Raw genomic sequence first — 22,801 nt, forward strand, 5'->3', positions numbered from 1 at the left:
CTGGTCCTCAACCTTGGCTGCGTATCAGAACCACACGTGGAACTTAAAAAAAATATTTCTCTTCGCTGGGTCCCCACCCAGGCCAATGAGGTCAGCTTCTAGAGGACAGGGCCTGGCTTCAGAGGTTCAGATGCACCCCAGGCAATTCTCATGTGTAGCCAAGGATGACAACCAGTGTTCTAGACCCGTGCTGTCCAATATGGTAGCCCATAGCCACACGTGGCTGTTTGAATTACAATGAAAAATAACTAAAATTAGAAATTCAGTTCCTCAGTTCCAGCAGCCACATTTCAAGGGACCAATGGACATGTATGGCTGGTGGCTCCTGTAGTGGACAGGGCAGGACGTTTCTGCCATTGCAGAAAGTTCTAAGGGACGTACTCCCCTAGACCTTGCCCGGTTTGTATGTTAGGAATGTAAACCAATCTCGCGTGACTCCAGGCAAACACTACTGGTGAGGAACACTTGCTGTGCCTAAACACCGAATAAGGACCGATGACACACTCTCGTCCTCCGCCACCAAAGGCACCGTTTTGATTTATCCAGGCCTCCCCGGCACAGACCTCAAACTTCACGAAGTAACTACTTTTAGTTTGGGCTGTTTACTTTGGCTGTTCACAGTCCCCTCTGACGATGCTGTGAGAAGCGGCTCTCAAACCATGGGGTCCTTTGGGATGCTATCTCCCAGCAAAAGCTGAGCGTGGGTGGAAATGCACAACACACGCACACACGCACGCACACGCACACACGCACACACTCACGCATGCACGCACGCACACGCACTGGTCTTGCCCAGAGTCCCCCTACCCCTCGTCGGCCCCACCCCCTCAGGGACCCGCAGACGGAGCTCTGTCTGTCACTGTCTGTCCTGTGCGTGGGGCATGAGCAGCGTTCCCACCCAGGCCGTCCCCACCCGGCACACCAGACAGCCGGTGAGGCAGCCACGTCCCCAGAAGGTGCCACTCCCTGCCAGGGCTCAGCCTTACAGGAGCCTCGGCCAAGGGCTCCTTCCTCGCAGACCCCAGACTCTTTTCAGCTACTCCCCTCACCCGCCCCTGCGGGCATCTCCAGGGCTGCTCCTTCCCACTCCACCCTCTCACCGTGGGGGTCTCCGGGGCTGGCATGGCCTAAAGCGCTTTCCGCTGGGCAGTGGGGGTTCAGGGGGAAGCCCTGCACGTGGACGAGCCCCCTATCAGGGGCCCCTACTTGTCCCCACGGCCAAGTCTGCCATCCCTTGGGTAGAATCCCACCGTGACCATGGCTAGAATGGCTGAGAAAGACGAATGCCCCTCTCCTCCCTCCTCCCCTGCTCTCTCCCACGGCCACCCCTCCCAGCCCCAGGGAAACTGGGTTTTGAGCTCAGCGTCAGCTCCACTCTTGGATCTCCTCCACCCCGTGTCCTGCTGCCTCTTCCCTCCCGGCGACCCTCAGCCGCAGATCCTCAGCAAGGCCATCCCCGGAGGCTCTGACTTCTAAGATCTTGAATGTGGGCCTCTCCGGCTGGAACCCCCTCCCTGCCCTCCACCCCGCAAGCCGCGGTGCAGACCCTGCTGCTGTTTCTCAGCCCCTCCATGGGCATCGCAGTCCAGCTCCTGGGGCCATTTGCCTTCGACCACTCCTCACAGCCTCCACGGCAGCCCAGCCCTGTCACCTCCCCTTCGCATCACTGCAGTGACCTCCTGACTGCTCTCCCGGGTCAGTCCTCCTGTCCCCTACAGCTTGTTCTCAGCACAGCAGCCAGAGTGATTCTTCTAGAACTAAAGTCGGACCACATTTAAACCCTCCAAAGGGCTCTTGTCTCCCTCAGAATAAAACCCAAGATCGTAACCGTGGCCTTCAAGGGACTAGATAATCTGACCCCTTCCTTCCTTCTCTCTCTCCCCTCCCTCCTCTCCACCACTCTCTGCTCCAGCTCCAAGGGCCTCCTGCTATTGCTCAAACTCAGCCAACACCCACCCCCACCAACCGCAGGGCCTTTGCACTCGCTCTTCCCTCTCCCAACAGCACTCTGTCACCTGCCTGGCTCCCTGGCTTGCTGTGCTCAGATCTCCGCTCCAATGGCACCTGGACTCCACCCTCCCATTCCCTTCCACTCTAAGCCCTTAACCTGCTTTATTTGTCTTCATACTACATATTCGCCATACCTGTTGTATTAGATTTATTTATTGTCTGTTTCCCCCACAATTTTGTTCTCTGCTGTATCTCTAGCACCAAAAATCATACCTGGCACGTGGGAGGTACTCAACAAGTGGAGGTACTCAGCAAGTCTTTGATGAATAAAGGAATGACTGACTCCCCACAGGGCCCCTACTATTAGCTATTCTCACCTCCTGCCCCTCCCCTCCAGATCACCTCTTTAGAAGCAGGGCTCTAATCCTTCCACTGCTCTGTTTAAAAACCTCTGGTGACTTCCCACTGCCTGCTACGTAAAGTTTAAGCCACCTCCCTGCCCGACCTCCCCAGCCTTACTGTCCCCTCTCTCCTCTGCCTGTTCCTATGCTTCTGATAAGCTCCACCACCCGCACCCCCGAGCCTGCGTTGCATTCCTGCTCTGCACCCCTGCTCCACGTAACCTGCCCGAGAGCCTGCTTGCCTTTCAGCTCTGGTCACCACCTCCCTTTGCTTAAAGCAGACGGCACCGCCTCCGTGAAGCCTTCCCTGACCACCCCACTCCTCTCCTTTCCATGACAGCGTCTGCCTTTGACAGTCTGGCACACTCATCACGTCCATCTGGCATCTGCGTTATCTCTGCTCTGCGGGGCTGTAACTCCCTCAGGGCAGAAGCCATGACTTGTCATTGCCATATTTGTGACCCCCAGGGTGCCCTGTGTCCCCGCAGTGGGGACCCCCCATGTCTGTGGACAGAGCAAGTGCTCTCGGCCCCACCCCAGTGAGGATGGCTCTGCCGGCCCGATACTCACGTCGATCTCGCTGAGGATGACGTCGATGATGCTGCCGATGACAATCAGAAAGTCGAACACGTTCCAGGGGTCCCCAAAATAGCCCTGGGAAGGGAAGAGACCGAGCGTTAGGGGTGAGCGCTGGGAGGAGGGTGCTCTGGCGGCCGGCAGGGGGCGACGGTCCCACCTGAGGCAGCGCAGAGCTGCCGGGCCAGGCCAAGGTGGGCCCTGGCTCACTTCCCGCCGGCGCTGCATGCCCCCCCACCCCTCTCCCCTCGGCTCTTTATTTCCCTTCCTCAAGAGCAGGACATGGCAGGAGGGGAGGGGGAGACTTGTTGGGAACTCCTGGTCCCCATGGAGAACGCTGTCGTCCCTTGAACCCACTTAACGTCCTATCTGGGGCTTGACAGTGCAGAGCGACAGGGCTGGGAGCGGCAGGTGTAGACCTGGGAAGCAAAGAAATGGCAAGATACGCCCCCAGGCGCTGGGCCCGTTCTCCAGCAGCTTAAGGGAAGGCGGGAGTGTAAGAGAGGCTCAAAGCAGGGGGCAGGGAAGAGGTGCCCAGCCTCTTTCTGCCATGGTCAATTCCAGACACCTGAAGTTCTGCCTGCCCTGTACCTGAACGTGGTGAACGGCTGGGAGCAGAAGTGCTGGGTGACGGGGCCTTTGATAGGAGGCGGGATGTGGGGGGTGCCCCACGAGCCGGCCCACCCACCAGGCGCCAGCTGCTCATCGGGCCTTGAGGCCCCGGCACTCACCCTGGCCTTGAAGGCCATGAGCTTGAGGATCATCTCCAGGGTGAAGATGATGGTGAAGGCCACGTTGAGGATGTCTGAGATGTGGTTCATCTCCTCCGATTGGTTGTAGTGCTGTGGAGGGGACACAGGAGAGGTGGGCTTGTCCATCCTGCAGACGGCATTTCCAGAGCCCCCTCCTCTTCCTGGGATGCCCCCAACACTTCCTTGGGCCCCCTGCTCGTAGCTCAGAGAACTAGGAGCCTGCTTTGGCAATCCCCTGAATTTCACCAAATCTTATGGACAATACCCAGCCCCACCACGAAAGAGGTAATGCAAGGAGGGCAGGGACCTCCAATTCCAAGTCCTGCCCAGTGTGTTTATTTACATGCAGGGCTGCAAGGCCAGAGCTCATTTACATATGTGTTCTGGGATGACCGGGACGGGAGGTCCTCCAGTCAGGGCGACAGGTTCCACCTGGTCATTTGGGCACCCGACCCTCCACAGTTGGTCTATCACTGGCTCCTGGTGGGAAACTGAGCTCACCAAGCTTACCATGTCTGCACGCTCCCCCAGGGATGGCGAGACAGTTAAAAGAGACAACCTTGACGCACCACTATGGCCCTTAAGAAACCTATTTCCTTGTAAATTTCCCCAGGAAGCTCTTACCCTTTGCTTAGAAAGTTAGTGCAATCCCACCTTTTCCACAAAACCTTCCCAGGTAGTTCAGAAGGATCTGACGGCTGACCCCACGGTGTGGCAGGATTGTCCTGTTCTGCTGCCTGACCCGGCCCCAGACACAGCCATTGCGCACGACTCCCCTGCGACCTGGGCCTGCTGGCTCAGGGATTCTCTGTCCGTATCCTCCTGGCCCGGCAATGTGGGGTCTGATCCTTGGGTGTGTCTTAGGCCCCAGGGGCCGGGAGCCTAACCGAGCTATTCTATTTATACAGGGCTTAAGGCATCAGATGCTTAATTAAGACTTGATAATGATGCTGATTATGATAGTCTAAAAAGGGTGCTCAGCTCCTGAGACACCTGTTCTGTGAATACTAAACCCATTTTTCTTGAGACCAGAGCCAAGATTGCAGCCGACTCAACCATCCAGATTTGTAGCGGTAGAAGAAACAGAGAAAACACTTTCTACTTCCTACGCTTCTTCCTCCTCCAGCGGCAGGCAGTCATCTCCCGGTTGCAGAACTACCACGCTATTCCTATGCTGACACTATCTCTGTGATAAACCACAAGTGCCTGGTGACAAGGCTCCGCTTCTCACAGCACCTCTCCAGGCGGTGCACAGGAAACGTCCCCTGGGGGAACCGGGGACCCTGCCCTGCTCACCGTGCCCCCCAGACCCCAGGCCCCAGTCTGACTGGACGCTCATCCCCAAGGGCCCTTACCTGCATGCCCAGGCAGATGGTGTTGAGCATGATGAGTGCAAACATCAGGTATTCAAAGTAGGAGGAGGTGACGACGTACCACACCTGGTACTGGTACGGGTTTTTGGGGATGTAGCACCGCAGCGGGCGGGCCTTCAGGGCGTACTGCACACACTGGCGCTGCCACACACACACCACGGCGGGTCAGCACCAACAGGCCCCTCCCGCCCCCTCCACGCCCACCTCCGTGGGCTTGAGGGACCCTGCATTCTGGGCGTGTCGGGAGCAGCCGTGGCCAGGAGCTGGTGGCTGAGGGACTCTGCACTATTTAGGGGAAGGATCCATGGGGGCCCTGGGCTCCCTCTGAGTTATCACCGTGCACGGCAACCACGGCTCTAGACCAGCCCAGGGGCACGAAGGGCTTCCTTTCTCTGGGTATCACGGGGGTTCCATGAGAAGACCCCCCACTCCACCAACTTGTATCGAGTCAGGTTGGAGATGGGGTGGGGTGCATGGAGGCTGGGGCTTGGCAGCAGATGCTGGTTCTGGGGTCACCCCAGGACACACTTTGCTGGCCAGACCTGGGGCTGGGGCTCTGCCCTCCCTCTCGGGCAGGCGGCCCAGGCACCTGGTTCTTGTCCAGCTCACAGTTCTTGTACTCGGTCTCCCCCTGCTCCTGGAAGGTGACGATGACGAAGCCCACAAAGATGTTCATCATGAAGAAGGCAATGAGGATGATGTAGATGATGAAGAAGATGGCTATCTCTACTCGGTTGTTGTAGACGGGGCCCCTGTCCTCCTCATGGGAGTCTATGGCCTTGTACAGCAGCCTGGGGGTGGGCAGAGAAGGGGGGTGGGCTGGGCGGGGGCCATGCGGCAGAGCCAGGCCAGGAAGGGTGGGCTCGACCCCCTGGCGCTGGGCAGCCCGGAGAGCTTTCTGAGCAGTCACGTGATGGCACGGAAGTCAGGACTGGGCCAGGGAAGGCCAGACCTGATCCTGGAGTGGCTCTGCCTGTCCACTGGGTGCCCCACCTGTCCCTAGCCAGTCAGAGGGCTCCCTTGCGGGCAGAGAGGCAGACGCCTACGGGGAGACTGGGTACGTCTGTCAGAGCACCCCGGTCAGGACTGCTCTGGGGCGACCAGTCGGCACCCTGGTCCTACAAGCCGTCAGAGTCAGTGCGGATGGCAGGCCTGCTGGCTCCCTGGTACCACCCCGACCACGCCGTGTGGGACAGGGGCCCAGCCCTCACTCACTGAGGCCAGCCCTCGAAGGTGGACACGGTGAAGAGGGACATCATGGCTGAGAGCACGTTGTCGAAGTGGAAGTCGCTGTGCACCCACTCGCGGCGACGCAGCTCTATCTGCGTGGGGTCCCCATCCTTGTACACGTAGTAGTAGCCCCTGTCGCAGGGAGGCTGTGTCACCCCCAGGGCACGGCCGGGCTGCCCCTGTCCCCACCCCACTGCCTCTGGGCCCGGGAGGTGAGTGCGCAGCGGAAGGGAAGGTCCAGCTCTGGGAGCAGAGGGCACCCGCCGGGCACGCCCAGGAAAGGGGCTTCTGTGGATACCCCTCCTGCCCCATGGCTCAGGGTCCCCGGTTCCCGGCCTGAAGGGCCCCACCCGGCGACCCTTCCCCCGTGCGCCCTGAGCGGGCGGAGCGGTGTACCTGCACTCCTCCTCGGTCACCTTGGACAGGTCTGTGCAGCTGTAGAACTTCCCCTGCATCCAGGAGGTGACAGGCAGACACGTTGTCATGGAAACAGGATAGAAAAAGTGGGCCACGGAAGTGAATGGTGGAGGCAGAGGGAAGGCAGGGCGTCTGGAAGCAGGAGGCTGTCCCTTCCTGTCACAGAGGTGGCCTCCTCCTCGGGGCAGGGCCCCTGATAGTCCTCCTCCTCCACCATCACCCATTCCCACAGCCCCCCAGGGTCCCCCCGGCCTAGTGCCACCAAGGCCGAGCACGCAGTGCTGCAGGCGGGCTGGGCTGAGGGATGGAGGTAGGAACACAGCTTGGCCCTGCCCCGCCCGCAGGCAGCTGCGCCTCTGAGCCCCCAGCTCCCCCACTGCTGCAGGAGGCCTTCGCAGGGCTCCCCGTGACAAGCGGGAGGGTGGCCCACCTCCCCCCTTCCTCCTCCTGCCAGCGGGGTGGAGCCCAGCTGAGTTCTGGAGACCGACCTGTCTCCAAGTTGAGCGGGGGTCCTCGCACGCCCCACCCCAGGGCCCCCTATACTGACTGCAGCCAGAGCACTGTCTCCTATCTATGCCACACACCGGGCATCTGCAAAAGATTTTTTTGAACAAAGGAGTTGATTGCTAGGTTTTAATGTGGCTAAAATAGGCTTGAAGTCTGTGGATTCTGGTCCAGTTCCTTCAAGGCGCAGCGAGGGAAACTGTCCTGCGCCTGGGACATAGGACAAGCTGAAGGCACAGCTGTCCCCACCCCCCCCCCCACACACGGGTTCGTGCTGTTCCTACACATCCCCTTCGTGTGGCTGCAGGAGCAGCAGGCGAAGGTGAGGTGGCAACGCCGGGGAGAAGCAGCGAGTGGCCACGGCGGCCGCGGGCAGGGTGGGCACCTGGCACCAGACACCAGATTTAACATGGAAAGCGAAGCTAGACTCTGTGATGGAACACGAAATGCAAGTGACGAGTCTGCGCAGGGTGAGACGTGATGGAAAATGCCACTGTCACTGCTGTGTCCCTATGACCTGGGGAGGCAGGAACGGGGGTCTTTTGAGGAGAGACTGCAGCACAGAGGGGTCGGGGTGCTGAAGGCAACTGCTTTCGCCTGGCAGCGACACGGAGCTGAAGGAAGGGAGAGGGTCTGGAGGCCTCCTGGTACCCAGCCCCGGGCTCAGTGTCAGGCTAAGGGACGCGGCAGAGACAGGCTCTATCCTCAGAGGGTTTCCGGGGACCCAAGCCTGGCGGAGGAGCAGGCTGGGGCTGGGGCGAGGACAGCCCTCGCTGAGCCAGGAGGGGAAGGTCATGCGCAGCCGGCAGAGTGGCCAGACCACCCTAAACACTCTTGCCCCTCAAGGACAGTGACCAACAGGATCTGTCCCCCTGAAGGTCCTCAGGGAGCCCCACCCTGACTGCTTCCCCCAAAACCTGTTTCTTCAGGGAGGGTTTGGCTTGTGACCTCCTCAGCCCTAGCAGAGGCCCTGGCCCATGTATGGAGAAAATGTGCCCTGTGTGTTTGCTGAATGAATGAATGATTGTAAGATGATGCCATTGCTTGTCTAAGACTGACTGAGGTTATATCATTATGACTTTAAACGATCATGATTTGGTGGCAGGAGCATGCGTCTATCAAGGGTGTCGGTGGTACACTCAAGTATCAATTTTGCATCCTGAAAATGACCTGGGAGCCAGAGGCATCTGGAAATCAGAGCTCTGTGGGAGGGCACACCTTTGTAGGGCTGAGTCCTAGAGAGCAAATGAACAGCTGTGTCCTCCCAGGAAAGTGAGAACGGAGTAAGGTTGGCTCCAGAAGTGACATGAGGGACTCCCACCCTCAGAGGTCCCGGCAGACACGGATGGCGTCAGGCAAGCCGGCCGGACCACAGCTGCAGAAGCCAGGTGCACGGAAGGGGGCGGAGGTGGCGGGGCAGGGTGGGGTGTGTGTTTTAGGCAGGTCTGGCGGGACAGGAGGAAGAGGGCAAGGTGGGGAGGGGACAGGTGACTGCAGGGCCTGTGGGAGGAGGGGACTGCATCCCCAAGGAGAAGCCATGGGGGGCAGGAAGAGAGCAGACCCGATGGCAATGGTGGCACAGTGGCCAGGGACGGTGTTACCTAAGAAACCAGATCTGGGTTAGCCGTTTCTTAGCCTCCAAACTCCATGCATTCAAGAACCTCTGTTTTTACAGACTGGCGGCTCTTTTTGCTTGGAGAAGGAGAAACTGGCTGGCTCTTGCCTCGGCTTGAGGGTGGGCACAGGGCTGGGAAGGGGGGGCGGCTGCTCGAGCAGGGGGTCCTCACCTTGAAGAGCTGGACGCCGATGCACGCAAACATGAACTGCAGCAGGGTGGTGACCAGCACGATGTTCCCGATGGTGCTGATGGCCACGAACATGCACTGCACCACGTGCTGGGGACAGAGGGGCCGATGGGGGCTGGGTGCACACCAGCCGCATCCCCAACGGCCCAGCCAAGGGAACCCCCAGCCACGCAAGACTTGCTGCCTCCCAGGGAGCTGAAGGCAGAGGCTGGTGGGGAAGCGTCGCTGCCCCAGCCCCGTTTCCACCTGCTGTTTGGCCAAGGGGAGGGGACAGGTGCCCCAGCAATGGCTGGGCTGATGTCCTGGAGTCAGGCCCCGGCAGCCCCTCACTTCCCCCTCCCGGGGCTCCTGCCCAGGCCCCTCTCACCTTCAACCCCTTGGCTCTGTTGATGGCTCGGAGGGGTCGGAGCACCCTCAGCACCCTCAGAATCTTCACCACGGAGATGGCGCTGGACCTGGGGGAGGCGGCAGAGGTGCGGGGCTGAGGGCAGCCTGTCACTTCATTCCCGCTGGTGACAACCCAAGGATCCCCCCGCCCCCATCAGTGGCCCTGAGAGACCCTCCTCTTGCCGCATGGTGCCCCCAGCCAGAGCAGGCGGGACCCCCCTCTGCGGCCCTGGCACTGCTCACTCGAGGCCCGTGGAGATGAGGGACACAGCCACCACCAGCAGGTCCAGCATGTTGAAGTAGCTGCGGCAGAAGGAGCCCTCGTGCAGGAAGGCCCCATAGGTCGTCATCTGGGGAGACAGAGGCAGCACCCGGGGTGGGGAGGGGCCCAGGGAACAGGCCTGTCCCCTGCAAACGAAGGCTTCTCGCCTGGTCTGCGCAGGAAGAGCACATATCTAGGTGCGTGGCCTGCCAGAAGCGTCCTCGTCCTTCACTCAACTCCTTGCTGTGGCCCAAACGCATTTGTCCGCTCTCTGCTCACGGTCGCCCGGGCATGGGGACTGCTCACGGGGGCCGGGCCAGGCTCCCTCTCGGAACGCAAGTCTGCTTCTTCACACACCACAGGGAGCCCTGGGGCTCTCCCCCGCGCAGCCACAGAGCCCAAACCCCGTCTGGTCGCCTGGGCCCCGTGAGTCTGTCCTGCCGCCAGCCGCTCCTTCCTGCTTCCCTCCCGCCCCTGAGCACAAGTCACAGCCACACCGGGGACGCCCCACGGCAGGGCTGTCCCACAGCCTCCACTCACCTTGAGGACAATCTCCACGGTGAAGACAGAGGTGAACCCGATGTCAAAGTGCTTGAGGATCTGGGGATGGGGCAGGGAAGGGAGCGGCCAGTGAGAGGAGGAGTGGGGCAGCGGTATCACCCTTGTCATTGTCATCATCTCCATCATCGTCACCAACAGCAGGCAGCCGGCGCCCCTCTGCACGCCCCTCGCTGAGCCAGCTCTGGTCAGAGGGAGTGAGTGGGCCGTCCCGGTCCCAGGGAATTAAACTCTAAGAAACTCTGATGCTTCAGCTACGTGGAGGGTACAGCAGAACTCTGGGTGCCAGAGTGAGGTGTGGGGGTGGCTGCGGCTGCAGGGGGGCAGAGGGGACGGGTCGCCATCACCTGATTCCTCATGGACTCGGCCCGGATGGGGTCCTCGGCGGCCAGCGCAGCACTGCTGAGCAGGATAAAGAGCAGGATGAAGTTGGTGAACCAGGTGGCGTTGACAATGCGGTGACACAGGACGCGGATCCTGGTGGGGCAGGGTGGGGGGTGGGAGAGCCATGAGCAGCTGGATGCTCAGGCCGCAGCAGCCTCTGTCCTGCAGGGGGACCCCGGATCCCCCCGCCGCCCGCCCCCAGGTCAGTGGGGAAGTACAGCCTCGCATCTGCAGGGCCCTCTGGCTGGACACGTGGGGACCTTGTCCCCCTCACTCTGAAGTCCCATCTCCCAACAGAGCCCCTCCCACCCCCTGCCCCTCCCCCAGCGCACCGCCACCCTGAGGTTTCCCACCAAAAGAACGGGGACAGGCTCCATCCGGGAGGCGGACAGATGAAACTCCATGAAGACTAGAGTGTGTGTATATCTTAAAGGTACAAAATGACGCAGCCAATAAGTACTGTAGCTTTCACTGCTCTTACCCCCTTGCCCTAGAACAGTCAGTATGGTCCCTCCTAGGAGGAAGTAACTGATGAGGGTTAGAGCACGACTCCTCCCAGGGACACCAGCCCTTCAAACAGGGCGCCAGGTCTTAAGCTGAAAGGAGGCGTTTCTGCCCGTGTAACTGTGGCCGCGGGGGACCGGGAGGTCTTCTGAGGGCAGGGAAGCAGGTCTCCCCGCGCCTCAGCAGGGACCCCACGCAGCAGCCGGGGGCCACCCACTTGTTGGTGGGGCTGAAGATGAAGAAGGAGCTGGCATCCGGGATGGGGACCGCCTTCTCCTTCAGCTGCAGCTCGGCCAGGGGGCGCGGTCGGGGGCTCACTGGGATCTCAGGCTCATCTTCCTCGTCATCCCCTGTGGGGAGAAGGGGGGAAATGAGGGGGGGTCTTCCCATGCAAAGGCAGTGCCAGGCCAGTGTGGGCACCCGGGCATTAGCATTCCAGCCCCCGCACCTCCCTTTCTCTGCAGTGAGCGGGTTTGAGCTCTCAGGGGCAGATGAGGCAGGCCCAGAATCTTCCAGAAGCAGGGCTAGGAGCAAGCCAAAGGAGCCTTGCGGGTGCATCTCCTGTGTCGAGGCTGGACCCACACTGCCCCAACCACGCACGGGCTGGGGGGGCTGGGGAAGCTGCCGCAGACGAGGGGACCTGCTTGCAGCCCCGGCTCTGCCCTCCCGCGCTGGGCAGGGCTCGGCAGGTCTGGGCCCTTCCTGAGCTGCAGCTTCCCAAGTTGTGAAACTGATGAGGGGCGGGAGGGCTGTTGCAATAAATGGACTCTGAGGTGCTCTCCTGGGGGAGGATTCTGAAGACGGTCATTTCAGACAGAAACTGCCAGCATGGGAAACAGCAGTCGGCACTCCTGAGCTTTGGCCAGTCTCCGGGACTGTGGTGGGGGTGGGGTGGGGTGGGTGAGTGGGTGGGGGGCGGAGGTGGGGGGGTGGGGAGGAGACAGACATCCTGGACATCACACTCACTGGTCCCATGGCCTCGAGAGGGGCTGAGTACCCGAAGTCCTCAGCTCCAGCGGGGGAGAATTCAGTGATCAGACTGGGGGCACTGTCTCAAGTTGGGGCTCCTCTTGGTTCCCTCCCCGACAGCCGCCCGGCCCTGCCCTTGCTGGCCCCTGGCACAGGCCCTCAGGGAAGCCAAAAGCTGCTGGATTCCACTCACTCCACCCCGGTGCTCATCACGAACCACCCCTCGGGGTTCTCAAACCCACCCACACCCCCGTCCAATCCTCCTGCTCCCCTGAGAAGCGAGAACTCTTTCTTCTTCCTCAGAGTAAGTGTCCTATGTCCTAACATGACACTTCCTGTCTTGCCAGCCTGCCATGCACCCCAGAGACACGTTTTATGCTTAATCACAGACTGTTAGTGCTTAGAGTTAGCATATTCGCATCCTTTCTCCCACTTAATTCTATTTCCTCTGTGCCCCTTTTGTTACACTTATTGTGCATATCTTGCGTTGTAAGCAAGTGCAAATTTTCATGCCCTCTGCCCTCCCCCTCGCTTCTTTCCAGCCTCTTCCCTTTCCCTGACCTCGGGTTTCCTACGTCAGCCCCCGCTCACCCGCACACCAGCCACTCCCATCTAGTGGATGAAACTGCTCAAAATGAATTATGCTAAAACACAAATATTCAGTTCTGGTAGATGTTTGAAGACAATTTACCTACACTAGCTCTATTCTCCCCACACTCGGCAAAATCTTTTCATTCACTCTATTTACTGAGTGCCTAGTCTGTGCCAGATACTGTGCCACGTGGAACACAAAAAGTCCCCTTGGAGCTTAGGGTCACTGGGGCAGACTTGCACTTACGACGCGTTTGTCATTTATCCATGCTCCCTCCCATCCCACCCTTGTGTCCTTCTTTTGGATTTTCCCACAATGCCAGTCACGGCTCTATTTGTCCCTGTGTCACTCCGGCCCCCCGTCCAGCCCCCGTTCTGCTCGCAGGATGGCGAGCGCTCTGCCCCACCGCCCCACGGACGGGGCACCCCGCGTTTGTGGTCCGTTCTGCGGGACGGGCGGGGGAGACTTGTGTCTCCACGAGTCTCTGTGCTTCCCAAACACCGAGTCCTCAGCACAGGAGCACACAGCTGGCACTCAATAAATCCTTGCTGAGTTACATGAAAATAAAAAGTGTGGATTTTTGCGTTTGTGTGTTGCAGGGAAAGGCAGGCTGGCAGACGGCTCATCTGCAAGGCTGGGTGCAGAAGGGAAGTCTCCAGTGTCCCGATCCCCATATGGAGGGGTCCAGGCAGGGGACACACAGGGGACCGCCACAGGGAGAACTCAGCACCAGCACACTCCGCCCTGGGACCCTGCTCCAGCCCAGCCACTCGGACCCTCACCTGGGAAGTCAGCCGAGGGGTAGGGATCCTTCACCTCATTGACGTTAGATTCAAACTCGTCGATTTTCAGCTGTAGGAAGGAACACGAGGAACATAATGATGAAAATAAAGTTGCAGTTTCCATTTATTGAGCATATACTGGAAAGCCAGCGTAGCTTTCAGCTCACCTAATTACCCCGCAGCCTGCAGGACAGGGCACGTTATGATCATCCCCACTGCACAGATGAGAAGCCAGGCCCAGCACGGCCTGACCACTTGCCCGAGCCCAGGCCTGTCTGAGCCTGCCTTCCCTGCTCCCCTGCTTGGGTCTCCAGAAGAGAGCTGAGAGCTCCAGCCCGGGATCCCCAGCCCCTCTGGGGCCCAGTCCCCTGACCCTCTGAACTCCACTTCCCATCTGCAGGAATGTTGAGCACAGCCCAGCGGCGGTAAGCGGGACGGGGCTAGAAATGGCGGAGCCAGTCTGGGCCTCTCGGTGGAACGGCCAGTGTCAGGTGGGGCGACACCTTCTTGCCCTGGGGTCGGAAGCTGGGACTCCAAGGGAATCTGGCTCCCAGACTGGGGCGATTCCTGGAGGAAACATACCCCTCGGCCTCCCTCCAGCAGAACGCAGGGAGATGCCCTGACCTGGCTGACAGCAGGCAGAGGCCCACTCTCCTTCCTCCCACCTGGTCCACCTGCACGCTGGGCTGCTGGGGAAGGAACTATGGGGACTTGAATTGTGCCCCCATCCTGCCTGGAACCCCCACGTGAGGTGCTCACCTTGGCCGTGGTGGGGATGCCCTCACCCTTGGGTTTCTGTTCCAGCTTCTTGGCCACCGTGGACTTCTCCTCTGACTTGTCTGGGAGACCCCTGGGTTGGAAAACCAAGGAAACCCAAGGTGAGAGCTGAACAAGAGAGTTCTCAGGGATGTGCTCAGCCTGACACCGCTCTTAGGAGTGTCCCACACCAGTGGAAGAAGGCGTGGCGTTGGCCACCACCAAACGGGAAGGGCGGTGGGCCGGGCAGGCACTTTCACTGGGTCTTGAGGGCACGACCCACAGCTCGGGCCTGTGGCTGAGTGTGGCTCCCCGCTCAGCCACGGGTGACGGTTGTTGATAGTGAATGGGTAGAACGTGGCTCTGCGCCTGGTTCGTACAGAATTCACGGGGTGGAGGTTTGCACAAGACAGCTCCGATTCTTTGGAAATGTCTCGACTCCCTTGCTAGTCTTTCTTTCTCTTTCTCTTCCCATCTTGCCTCCACAGGAATGCACGGCCCATTCCCGCAGGCGTGGGTGTTGGAAGAAGCAGGCCTCTGTCTAGAACCTGGTTATTCAAAGCGTGGTCCTCCGACCCGCAGCCTTGGCACCAGCTGGGGGCTTGTTAGATCTGACCTTCAACCCCACCCCACCTGACTCAGACCAGCTGCAACAGAACCTGCATTTTAACAAGATCCCCAGGTGATGCACTTGCAGTTAGAATTTGGGAAACACTGTCTAGGAGACAAGTCTACCTCCACTCCCGCAGGGGGGTCCCAGGCTACAAAGAGTTAAGTGATCAATCACAGATGAGAATCGTGAAGAGGCTGAGAAGCCAACCCCCACTTTGCAGGAGGGGGTGCCTGAGCAAAGGGAAATGACTCTCCCCCAGAAGGACAGTGACTCAGTGACAGGGCTGGGAGGAGAATTCCAGGCCTCCCCCCCAGGGGAGCCTGGCCCCAGCTGCCCGGCTCTGACACCACAGTCCTGAGGCCCGTCTGTCCAGAAGGCCAGCTCGCCTCCAGCCCTGCCCGCAGAAGCCCCTCGGAGGCCGTCAGCAGTCCCCACGTGCCCACCGGGGCAGGGTGGGGCTCGGCTCTCAGGCCCCCAGGAGGCCCCCGCCCAGAGCTGGGAGGCCACGGCCACAGCCAGCCGAGCACGAGCTTGGCCCCTCCCTGCTAGTGGAGCAGCACTCACTTGGACATCTTCCTGCGTTTTCTCTCCTCGGCCTTGGCCTTCTGGGCGGAAGTCAGGCTCTCCGCCTCGGCCAGGTTGTCCACGGCGATGGCCAGGAAGACGTTGAGCAGGATATCTGGGGCCCAGCTAAGGAGCCCTGGGTTGTGCTGGAGGGGAAGCCCTGGGGCAGGAGTCCCCGCTGCCCGCATGTGGGCAGGACCTAACCCACTTCCGTGGGGGTAGCTGGAGTCCCCTTGCCAGAGCTACCCCACGGGAAGGTGTGGGGCCAGGGACACAGACCGAAGTCCTCAGGGAAAAGCCTGCGGCAGAGTCCACTGTGGCCCCCGAATCCCACCCATTTCCTGTCCAGAACTTACCCCGGCCCCTTTGTGCAGGGCAAGGAGGCCAAGCAAGTGAGAACAGCTCTAGGCACCCATGAGCTCGAGGGACGAGGGTGCCCTCCCTCCCCTCTACCCATAAGGCCCAATTCCATGGCGTGGGCACCAGGACCGCTCAGCCCCGGCATCTCTCGGGCCCCACCCACCTCACCCTCCCCTCAGCTCGGCTCAGCTCTCGGCCTGTCCTAGCTCAATCTTCCTGGTCCCAGTGCTCTGGCGGACCACCTCTGGCCACAGGGTCCTGGTTCCTCCTTGCTGCCCCCGAACCTCTGCACCGGGCTGTCCCACCGTCTCACTACTCCTCAGTGAAGCCCAGGCCTCCCTCCTACCTGCTCCAGGCTCACCCACCTGGCTGGGATTAGTTCCTCTTACCTGTAACCGATCACCCCTGTGGTCCTCTAACCGTTTGGTAGAAGGAATCATCCTATAGCTGTACCCGCGCTTGCTGTGTCCTCTCCCCTGACCCCATGAGCCTGAGAGCTCCCCTCCAGCCAGCGGGCTGGGCTGCCTAGAAAGTGGGCACCTTTGACCCCCGTTTTAAGCCCTTTTCCCCACCCCCTCCCTAAGCTCGTGTCTGCACTCCGCTCCCAGGGGATACAGTTGCCGGAGACGAAAAGGATGATGAAGTAAATGCACACGAGCATGCCGGGGTAGGACGGCCCGCCGTACGCCATGATGCCATTGTACATCATCGAGGTCCAGTCTTCGCCCGTCAGGACCTAGGGGGGAGGCGGAGCGGGAGCACAGGAACACAGGAGCCCAGAGTCCTCCGTCGGGCCTGCCTTGTGCAAAGCCCTCTCCCAACTCTGCAGTTCTCCCAGACCTTCCCTCTCTTCATCCCACAGGCCAGGGGACCCTGCTCTCCTCAACGCCTCCCGTCCAGTGGTCTGAAAGCCTGTCACGGCTGTCGGGGCCAAGGAGTCGGACTGTGGGCTCTCCACTCCCTGTTCTGCTCCTCATCCCGGGCTTCACTGTCCTGCACCCGCCCAGGCCTCCCGCCGCTCCAGCCTGCACAAGTGGTGGGAAACGTCAAGTCTCTCGGAAGGCCTGACGCCTGACCAGCCAGGGAGGTGAGAGGAGGAGAGGGCAAAGCCACCACAGGACCCGCTGAAGGTCACACACTGCCGCTCCCACCGGCACAGCAGGGCGGTGGCACTGGAGGGGCACTGCTGCCCCGGGGCGGGGTGTTTCCAGGCTCTGCACTAAGACAGCTCCTCCAGGGGGCCCGTGGCTCCCAAGCCCCTCACTGAGTCACGGCCACACCCCCGGGGTGACCTCTGCTGAATGGGCTGAGCCACGCCTCCCGAGTGAGAGCTGGTCTGTGTGTCTCCAGGGCTTGTCCAGCCTTGGGGAGGGAGCGCGCCCCTTGTCTGGCTCTGCCCTGAGCTGTGCTTAGCACGTGCGAGAGAAAGGACACTCATGCACTCCCAGCCCACCCCAAACCCAGACATTCGCTAGCTGTCACCCCACTGTGGGCCAGCACTCTCTAAGCACCAGGCACAAAAACAAATCAGACCGACTGGGCACAGCTCCGGCGGAGGAGTCAGCTAAGCACGCATTATCAGGGAGAGAAGCACAGGTGATGGGAAGCCTGGAGAAAGACATTGAACTCAACCAGCGGATCAGAGAAGGCTTCCTGGAGGAGGTGATGGCCACCTTGATCTCCAAGGACAAGAAGCGGGATTCAGCAAGCACACAGAGGGCAGGCGTGTGGCCTACCTGGAAGACGCTGATGAGGGCCTGGGGGAAGTTGTCGAAGTTGCTGCGCCGCACCTCCGTGTCCTCAAAATCATACCTGCCCCCGAACAGCTGCATGCCCAGGAGGGCGAAGATGACGATGAAGAGGAAGAGCAGCAGCAGCAGGGAGGCGATGGAGCGGATGGAGTTGAGCAGGGAGGCCACCAGGTTGCTCAGGGACGTCCAGTACCTGAAGAGAGAGGGGCCACCGGGTGGGGAGGAGCCAGAGCCCCCACCTGTGCTCCTGAGGTGTGAGCGGGCCTGGGGAAGGCTTGGGGCTGGTGGGGCACAGAGGGCGAGAGGGCAGGCTCAGCCTGGGGGCCTGGGGTTCGGGCCGCACGGACACTCTCCCCTCCTTCAGAGCACTTATCTCGGCTTGTCACTTCACACTCGCTAGTGGGACTGTCGATTAGCTTCTGGCCCCACCACGGGGTGAGAAGGCCTGTGAGCATAAGGACCGCCCCCTCGAGCACCCCAGACGCCCCGTGCGTGGCACGGCGCCCAGCCCACGCCGCTGCACCCCCAGAGCAGGCAGACACGATGGGTGCAGACCAGACCAGGCTGCCGTGTGTGTCTGCCCGCCCGGGCCCGGCTCACTTGGTGATCTTGAAGATCCGCAGGAGGCGGATGCAGCGGAGCACGGAGATGCCCAGCGGCGTCATGGCGCCCGACTCCACCAGCAGGACCTCCAGGAGACCGCTGCACACCACGAAGCAGTCGAAGCGGTTGAAGATGGACATGAAGTACTGGCGCAGGCCCAGCCCGTACATCTTCATCAGCATCTCGACCGTGAACAGCGCCAGCAGCACCCGGTTGGCCACCTCTGCGGGGAGGGGGCACAGCCTCAGCGCCGCTCCCCTGCCCTCCTCCTCTGAGCCTCCGCCCGGGACACCCCAGCCTGCGTCCAAGGCACCACGGACTTTTTTTTGTATCTTCAAAATCCAGTGAAACCTGGTGAATCTTGTCCACTGATTTCTAACAAGCCAAACCACACCCTATTTAACAGGAAGAGAGTTTTGTTACTTTTAATTCTGCTTCCGTCCATTAAACTCTGCTACTTTCTTGTCACCGTGCACCTCTGTCCTGGTACAGGAGGGTCCCCCCACCTACCGAAAGCCATAATCCTCCCATGCTTTGCTCCGCCCACCCCATTCCACGAAAGCCACTGTCAAGGATTCTTTTTCCTTCCTATGCTGTAGATTTAACTTTGTCCTTTCAGATGGGCCCCCCACTGCCATTTGTAAAAGCCCAAGTCTCCACCCGTTTAGGCCTAGGTCTACAATGTCCCTGGAAGTCAGCTCACTGCTCAGGCTTTGGGTCCCTTTGTTTCTGCCACCCGAAGGCTTCCTTATTCTCTGAAATATCGTTGTTATAACGTGTGCAGCATTTTCATGCGTTTGTCGTGGGGAAGGCACTTAGTTTGTCCACCGTGCTCTTGGAATTGGTCCTCCTCTCCTCCCACCCTGCTCCTCTCACGGTGCAGAGCGCCACACCCAGGGGCCGCCCACTGCACGGACGAGCCCGCTGACTCACCTTCCACCAGGACTGTCCTCCCAGCACCCAGATCTGGTTACGTTGTGTTCCTGCTTATAACTTCGCTTTGGCTTCCCACTGCCTGAAGTGTAATGTCCCAACACTTCATTAAAGTACAGAAGGCCCCATGAGCAAACACATCTCTTGCCATTCTCGTGGTCATATACAAAGTTCTTACAGCTCCCTGAATTCACTGTCCTGTCTTACATCCTCGTATCTTTGCACACACTGTCCCCTCCTCCCTCTGACTGCCCAGAGCTTGTCTCCTCATCCTTGAAGATCCACAGGCTCCAACATCCCTCCTCTGTGAGCCTCCTCTTGCTACCCTGTATTTACCTCTCCCATTGCCCTCCCTGTTTGGACTTTATCTGTTAATACCTGTCTTTTTCTCCGGCTAAGTGAGCTCCTGAAGTCAAGCGCAGTGTGTTAGTGCTCTCTGCGTTCTGAGTTCTTTTTCTATGACTTACACATGGGATGCAGTCAATACGTGGTTGGTGCAAGACTGCTGTTTTTGTAGTAGAATTTGAACTTGGACACTTAGGGCTCTAAATTACTGGTAATCTTATTTCCAGTGACCTATAATTGGAATAATTTGCCCAGACACTTGGGCAAGCAGCTGCAGGTTGTCCCAGAGTGTTGCTGTTACTGTCCCTGGTAAGTAAGGACGCCATGAGGAGGGAAGTCGGGTGTGTCACCTTGCCTGCTGAGGTCTCCAATTCCCCACTGCAAAAGGACAGGGTTAGACCACATGATCCAGCACCAGCAGTTGATAATTCCTAGGAAATGACGTCCATATCTAATCAACCTCTTCTGCAAAACCTGCGGTGCCACTGGCTGGGTTTGACGTCAAGCCCCATCAGCCCGCTCCCCGGCTTCACTCGGTTCTGTCTCACCTTGCAAATGGGTCAGCCAGAGAGGCTGGTTGTGGTGCTCCGAGGCGATGGACAGGGTGTTGAGGGCGACGATGAGGATCACCAGCCAGTAGAAGACCTTGGACTTCACTATGTCGTGGCACTTCCAGCGGAAGATGCGGTTCCACTGCCTCCAGTGCCGGCTGAGGGAGCAGACAGGAGGACGGTGGCAGAGGGCTGCTCTACTCCACGTCCCACCTCTCGAGTCACTTTCAGAGAGACGCCAGCCACGCTCAGTCTGACCTCCCCCCTCTCCTCCAGCCCCGTGAGAGAAGCGAAGGGCATGAGCTGCAGAGCCAGACTGATTAAAATCCCGCCCCTCACTCGGAACTTTCCATCTTTCAAAGAAGAAAATAATGATGCAAACCCGAGGCAACGAAATGCTTAGCACAGCGCCTGGCATGGAGCAGACACTCACACAGTTTAATTCCAAATAACGCAACACAGAGACGCCACGTTTGGCCCATTATAAAGGCCATTGTTTAACTAATTAATGATGTCTGGGGAGAGGGTGGGGCAATGGCGCTTGGATAGTACAATCTTTCTGGAGAGCAATTGGGCAGCAAAGTTCAAATTCATGTGCCCTTTGACCCAGAAATTTCATTTCTAGAATTCTGCCCCCAGAAATGGTCACACCCATGTACAAGTGTTCCCTGAAGCGCTGTTTGTATTGCCAAAAACTAGAAAGAGTAATCGAACACATTGTGATCTATCCGTACTGTGGAGTACCGTACGCCCAAAGATATACCAAAAGAAGATGCGGAAAAATTGCCCTCAGTAGATAATTTTAAGTAAAAAATGTAAGTCATGAGATAATATGTACATTATATTCATTTATTCGACAAAAATTTGGCAACACCTCCTATGTGCGGGGCGCTGTTCTAGTCTCTGTCGTGGCTGTAGCTAACATAAATAACCCCGTTATAGAAGAAACAAAACAGAGCAAAAAATCCTGGCGTGTATTCAAGTGGACGGAAGCAGAGAAAGGATCTTAGAGGCCCACGCGTCTGTTACCATGGTTACCTCTCTGAAGGGCAGGGGGGACCTTCCTCTTCTCTTTGATGTATTTCTCTATTGTTTGGTTTTTCAAAATCATAATTACGCATGACTTTGTAACACGGAGCAAACAAACCCTCCTCGAAAGACAAAGGCAGGCGAGAGAGCGTGGGGTGTCCCCCGGGCCACGGCCAGCCTCCTTCCTGAAAAGCTCCCATTTCTGTGTCACCTCTTGGCCACCGCACTGTCCCTCTCCCTTGTGGAGGTTTCCAGCACCGAAGACCCCACACGGCTCCGCCCTGGTCAGAGTGTGGCAGCGAATGTGCTCCCTGCCCCACAGGCTCCCGGGGACGCAAACAGGCCACCTGCTGGGGCCTCTCTGATGGCCCGAGGTCTGGTCACCCAGACGGCCTCACAGCAGGAACTGGCCCTGTTTTCTCAGAAAAGCTGCCTTTCTAAGCGGTCAGGAAAGTGACTCTAAAGCCACCGAGCGGAAGGTAACTGGATCCTAACTCCACGTCTCAGGCAGCCGGGGGCTGGGGGGCTTTCTGGGGAGACGGGCAGATACTCACATGAACTGGACGATTTTGTTCAAGCCCACGATCTCATACAGGCTCTCCGTGTCGGAGCCGCCTTCGTCCAAAGACAGCCTCCCTGGGGTAGGGGAGACACAGTCAGCAAGGCTGCGGGGCCTCCGGGCTGGACCCACCTGGGCTAGGCACCCCTGAAAAAGGCCCATGGACCAGTGACAGCTACAAGAGGCTCTGCGTGGGCCCAGGTCCCCCTGTGCTTTCCTGAGACCCAGAGTCCCAAGAGCTGAAGAGCCACATCTGCGGGGCGGGGGCTCTGGGTGGAGCTCCGGGCACCCCTGGATCCTACCATTTGAGATAAAAGACTTTAGGCAAGTCCCTCCCCACCAAGGGCAAATGTGAGAGGTTGTGTTTCCCATGGAGCCACCGGTAAGGTGCGGCTCAGAGGTGGGGGAAGAGGGGGAGGTGGGGGAGGAGGGGGAGGTGGGGGAGGTGGCTGACCATGGCCTTGGGCCAGACCTTCTCTCAAGTCCTCCACGTCCATGACCTCGCCCTGTGTGATCCAGCTCATGTAGCCCCGAAGGTCCTCCTCCAGCTGCTGCTTCTCCCGGAGCTTCTGGAAGGTTCCCCTGGACTTGGCCTTCTCCCGCTCCTTGGTGAATTCCCTGGAATGGGACGGGGGAGACAGGGAGGGGAGGAGAAGAGCAAACAGGCCGGGGGAAGACTGAGCTTCCCAAGGACGGACAGACAGACAGACAGACAGCTCCGTCTTCTGGCCCCGGTGTTACCGGGGTCCAGGTGCCCCCAAGGCGGCTGCGGAGTAATCACTCTGGCTGCCCTCACCCACCCCCACCCTCCTCCTCCTCCCTTTCTTCTCGTCCATCTTATGTCTCCTGCCTTGTCTCGAGGTTACCCTTGGACATTAGGCGTTAATGACAAGACAGTCGCAGTTCACTGCCCAAACTGAAGCAGCCAGGGCTCCTCAAATCTGCCATTGCCCTGGCCCTTTAAGCTAGCCCAGAAATTCAGTTTTTCATACAGACCTAAGGCCTGCAAAAAATTCTCCTGGGCCTAAAACCCCAGCAGGCAGTTCTGGAAGGAAAGGACCGGGTCAGCGGGATCCTCAGACCGGCAGGGGGCAGCCTCGGGCCACCAGCACCAGGCAGGGCCCCACGTGGGTCAGGACAACAGCACAGCGGGGGGGGGCTCTGAGGAGCCCAGAGGCCAGGAGAGGTGGCCCCACAGGACAGGTCATGTCACCTGGCAGGGCAGGGTCCAGGCAGGGGCTCGTGACCATTTTGTGCCGTGGACCCTTTGATGCTGCAGTGGAGCCTGTGG

At 59.4% G+C, this 22,801-nt stretch overlaps 1 protein-coding gene across 1 annotated transcript in view; it reads right to left on the reverse strand.

Moving 5' to 3' along the window:
• The window catches only part of CACNA1S (calcium voltage-gated channel subunit alpha1 S), a 60,373-nt gene that overhangs the window by 14,452 nt on the left and 23,120 nt on the right, over positions 1-22,801 (reverse strand). Inside the window, exons 8-28 of the mRNA XM_045536055.1 lie at positions 21,983-22,128; positions 21,506-21,587; positions 19,920-20,080; positions 18,091-18,316; positions 17,476-17,683; positions 16,355-16,475; positions 15,380-15,494; positions 14,206-14,296; positions 13,447-13,516; positions 11,321-11,453; positions 10,563-10,692; positions 10,198-10,257; positions 9,639-9,745; positions 9,376-9,463; positions 8,991-9,098; positions 6,679-6,731; positions 6,268-6,414; positions 5,642-5,843; positions 5,035-5,193; positions 3,659-3,769; positions 2,922-3,005 (exon numbers count right to left, since the gene is read on the reverse strand). Of these exons, the coding sequence (XP_045392011.1) occupies positions 2,922-3,005; positions 3,659-3,769; positions 5,035-5,193; positions 5,642-5,843; positions 6,268-6,414; positions 6,679-6,731; positions 8,991-9,098; positions 9,376-9,463; positions 9,639-9,745; positions 10,198-10,257; positions 10,563-10,692; positions 11,321-11,453; positions 13,447-13,516; positions 14,206-14,296; positions 15,380-15,494; positions 16,355-16,475; positions 17,476-17,683; positions 18,091-18,316; positions 19,920-20,080; positions 21,506-21,587; positions 21,983-22,128 (2,602 nt within the window). The remainder of the gene's footprint in view (positions 1-2,921; positions 3,006-3,658; positions 3,770-5,034; positions 5,194-5,641; positions 5,844-6,267; positions 6,415-6,678; positions 6,732-8,990; positions 9,099-9,375; positions 9,464-9,638; positions 9,746-10,197; positions 10,258-10,562; positions 10,693-11,320; positions 11,454-13,446; positions 13,517-14,205; positions 14,297-15,379; positions 15,495-16,354; positions 16,476-17,475; positions 17,684-18,090; positions 18,317-19,919; positions 20,081-21,505; positions 21,588-21,982; positions 22,129-22,801) is intronic.

The sequence above is a fragment of the Lemur catta genome, chromosome 23 (assembly GCF_020740605.2).
Source record: "Lemur catta isolate mLemCat1 chromosome 23, mLemCat1.pri, whole genome shotgun sequence".
Taxonomy (NCBI): domain Eukaryota; kingdom Metazoa; phylum Chordata; class Mammalia; order Primates; family Lemuridae; genus Lemur; species Lemur catta.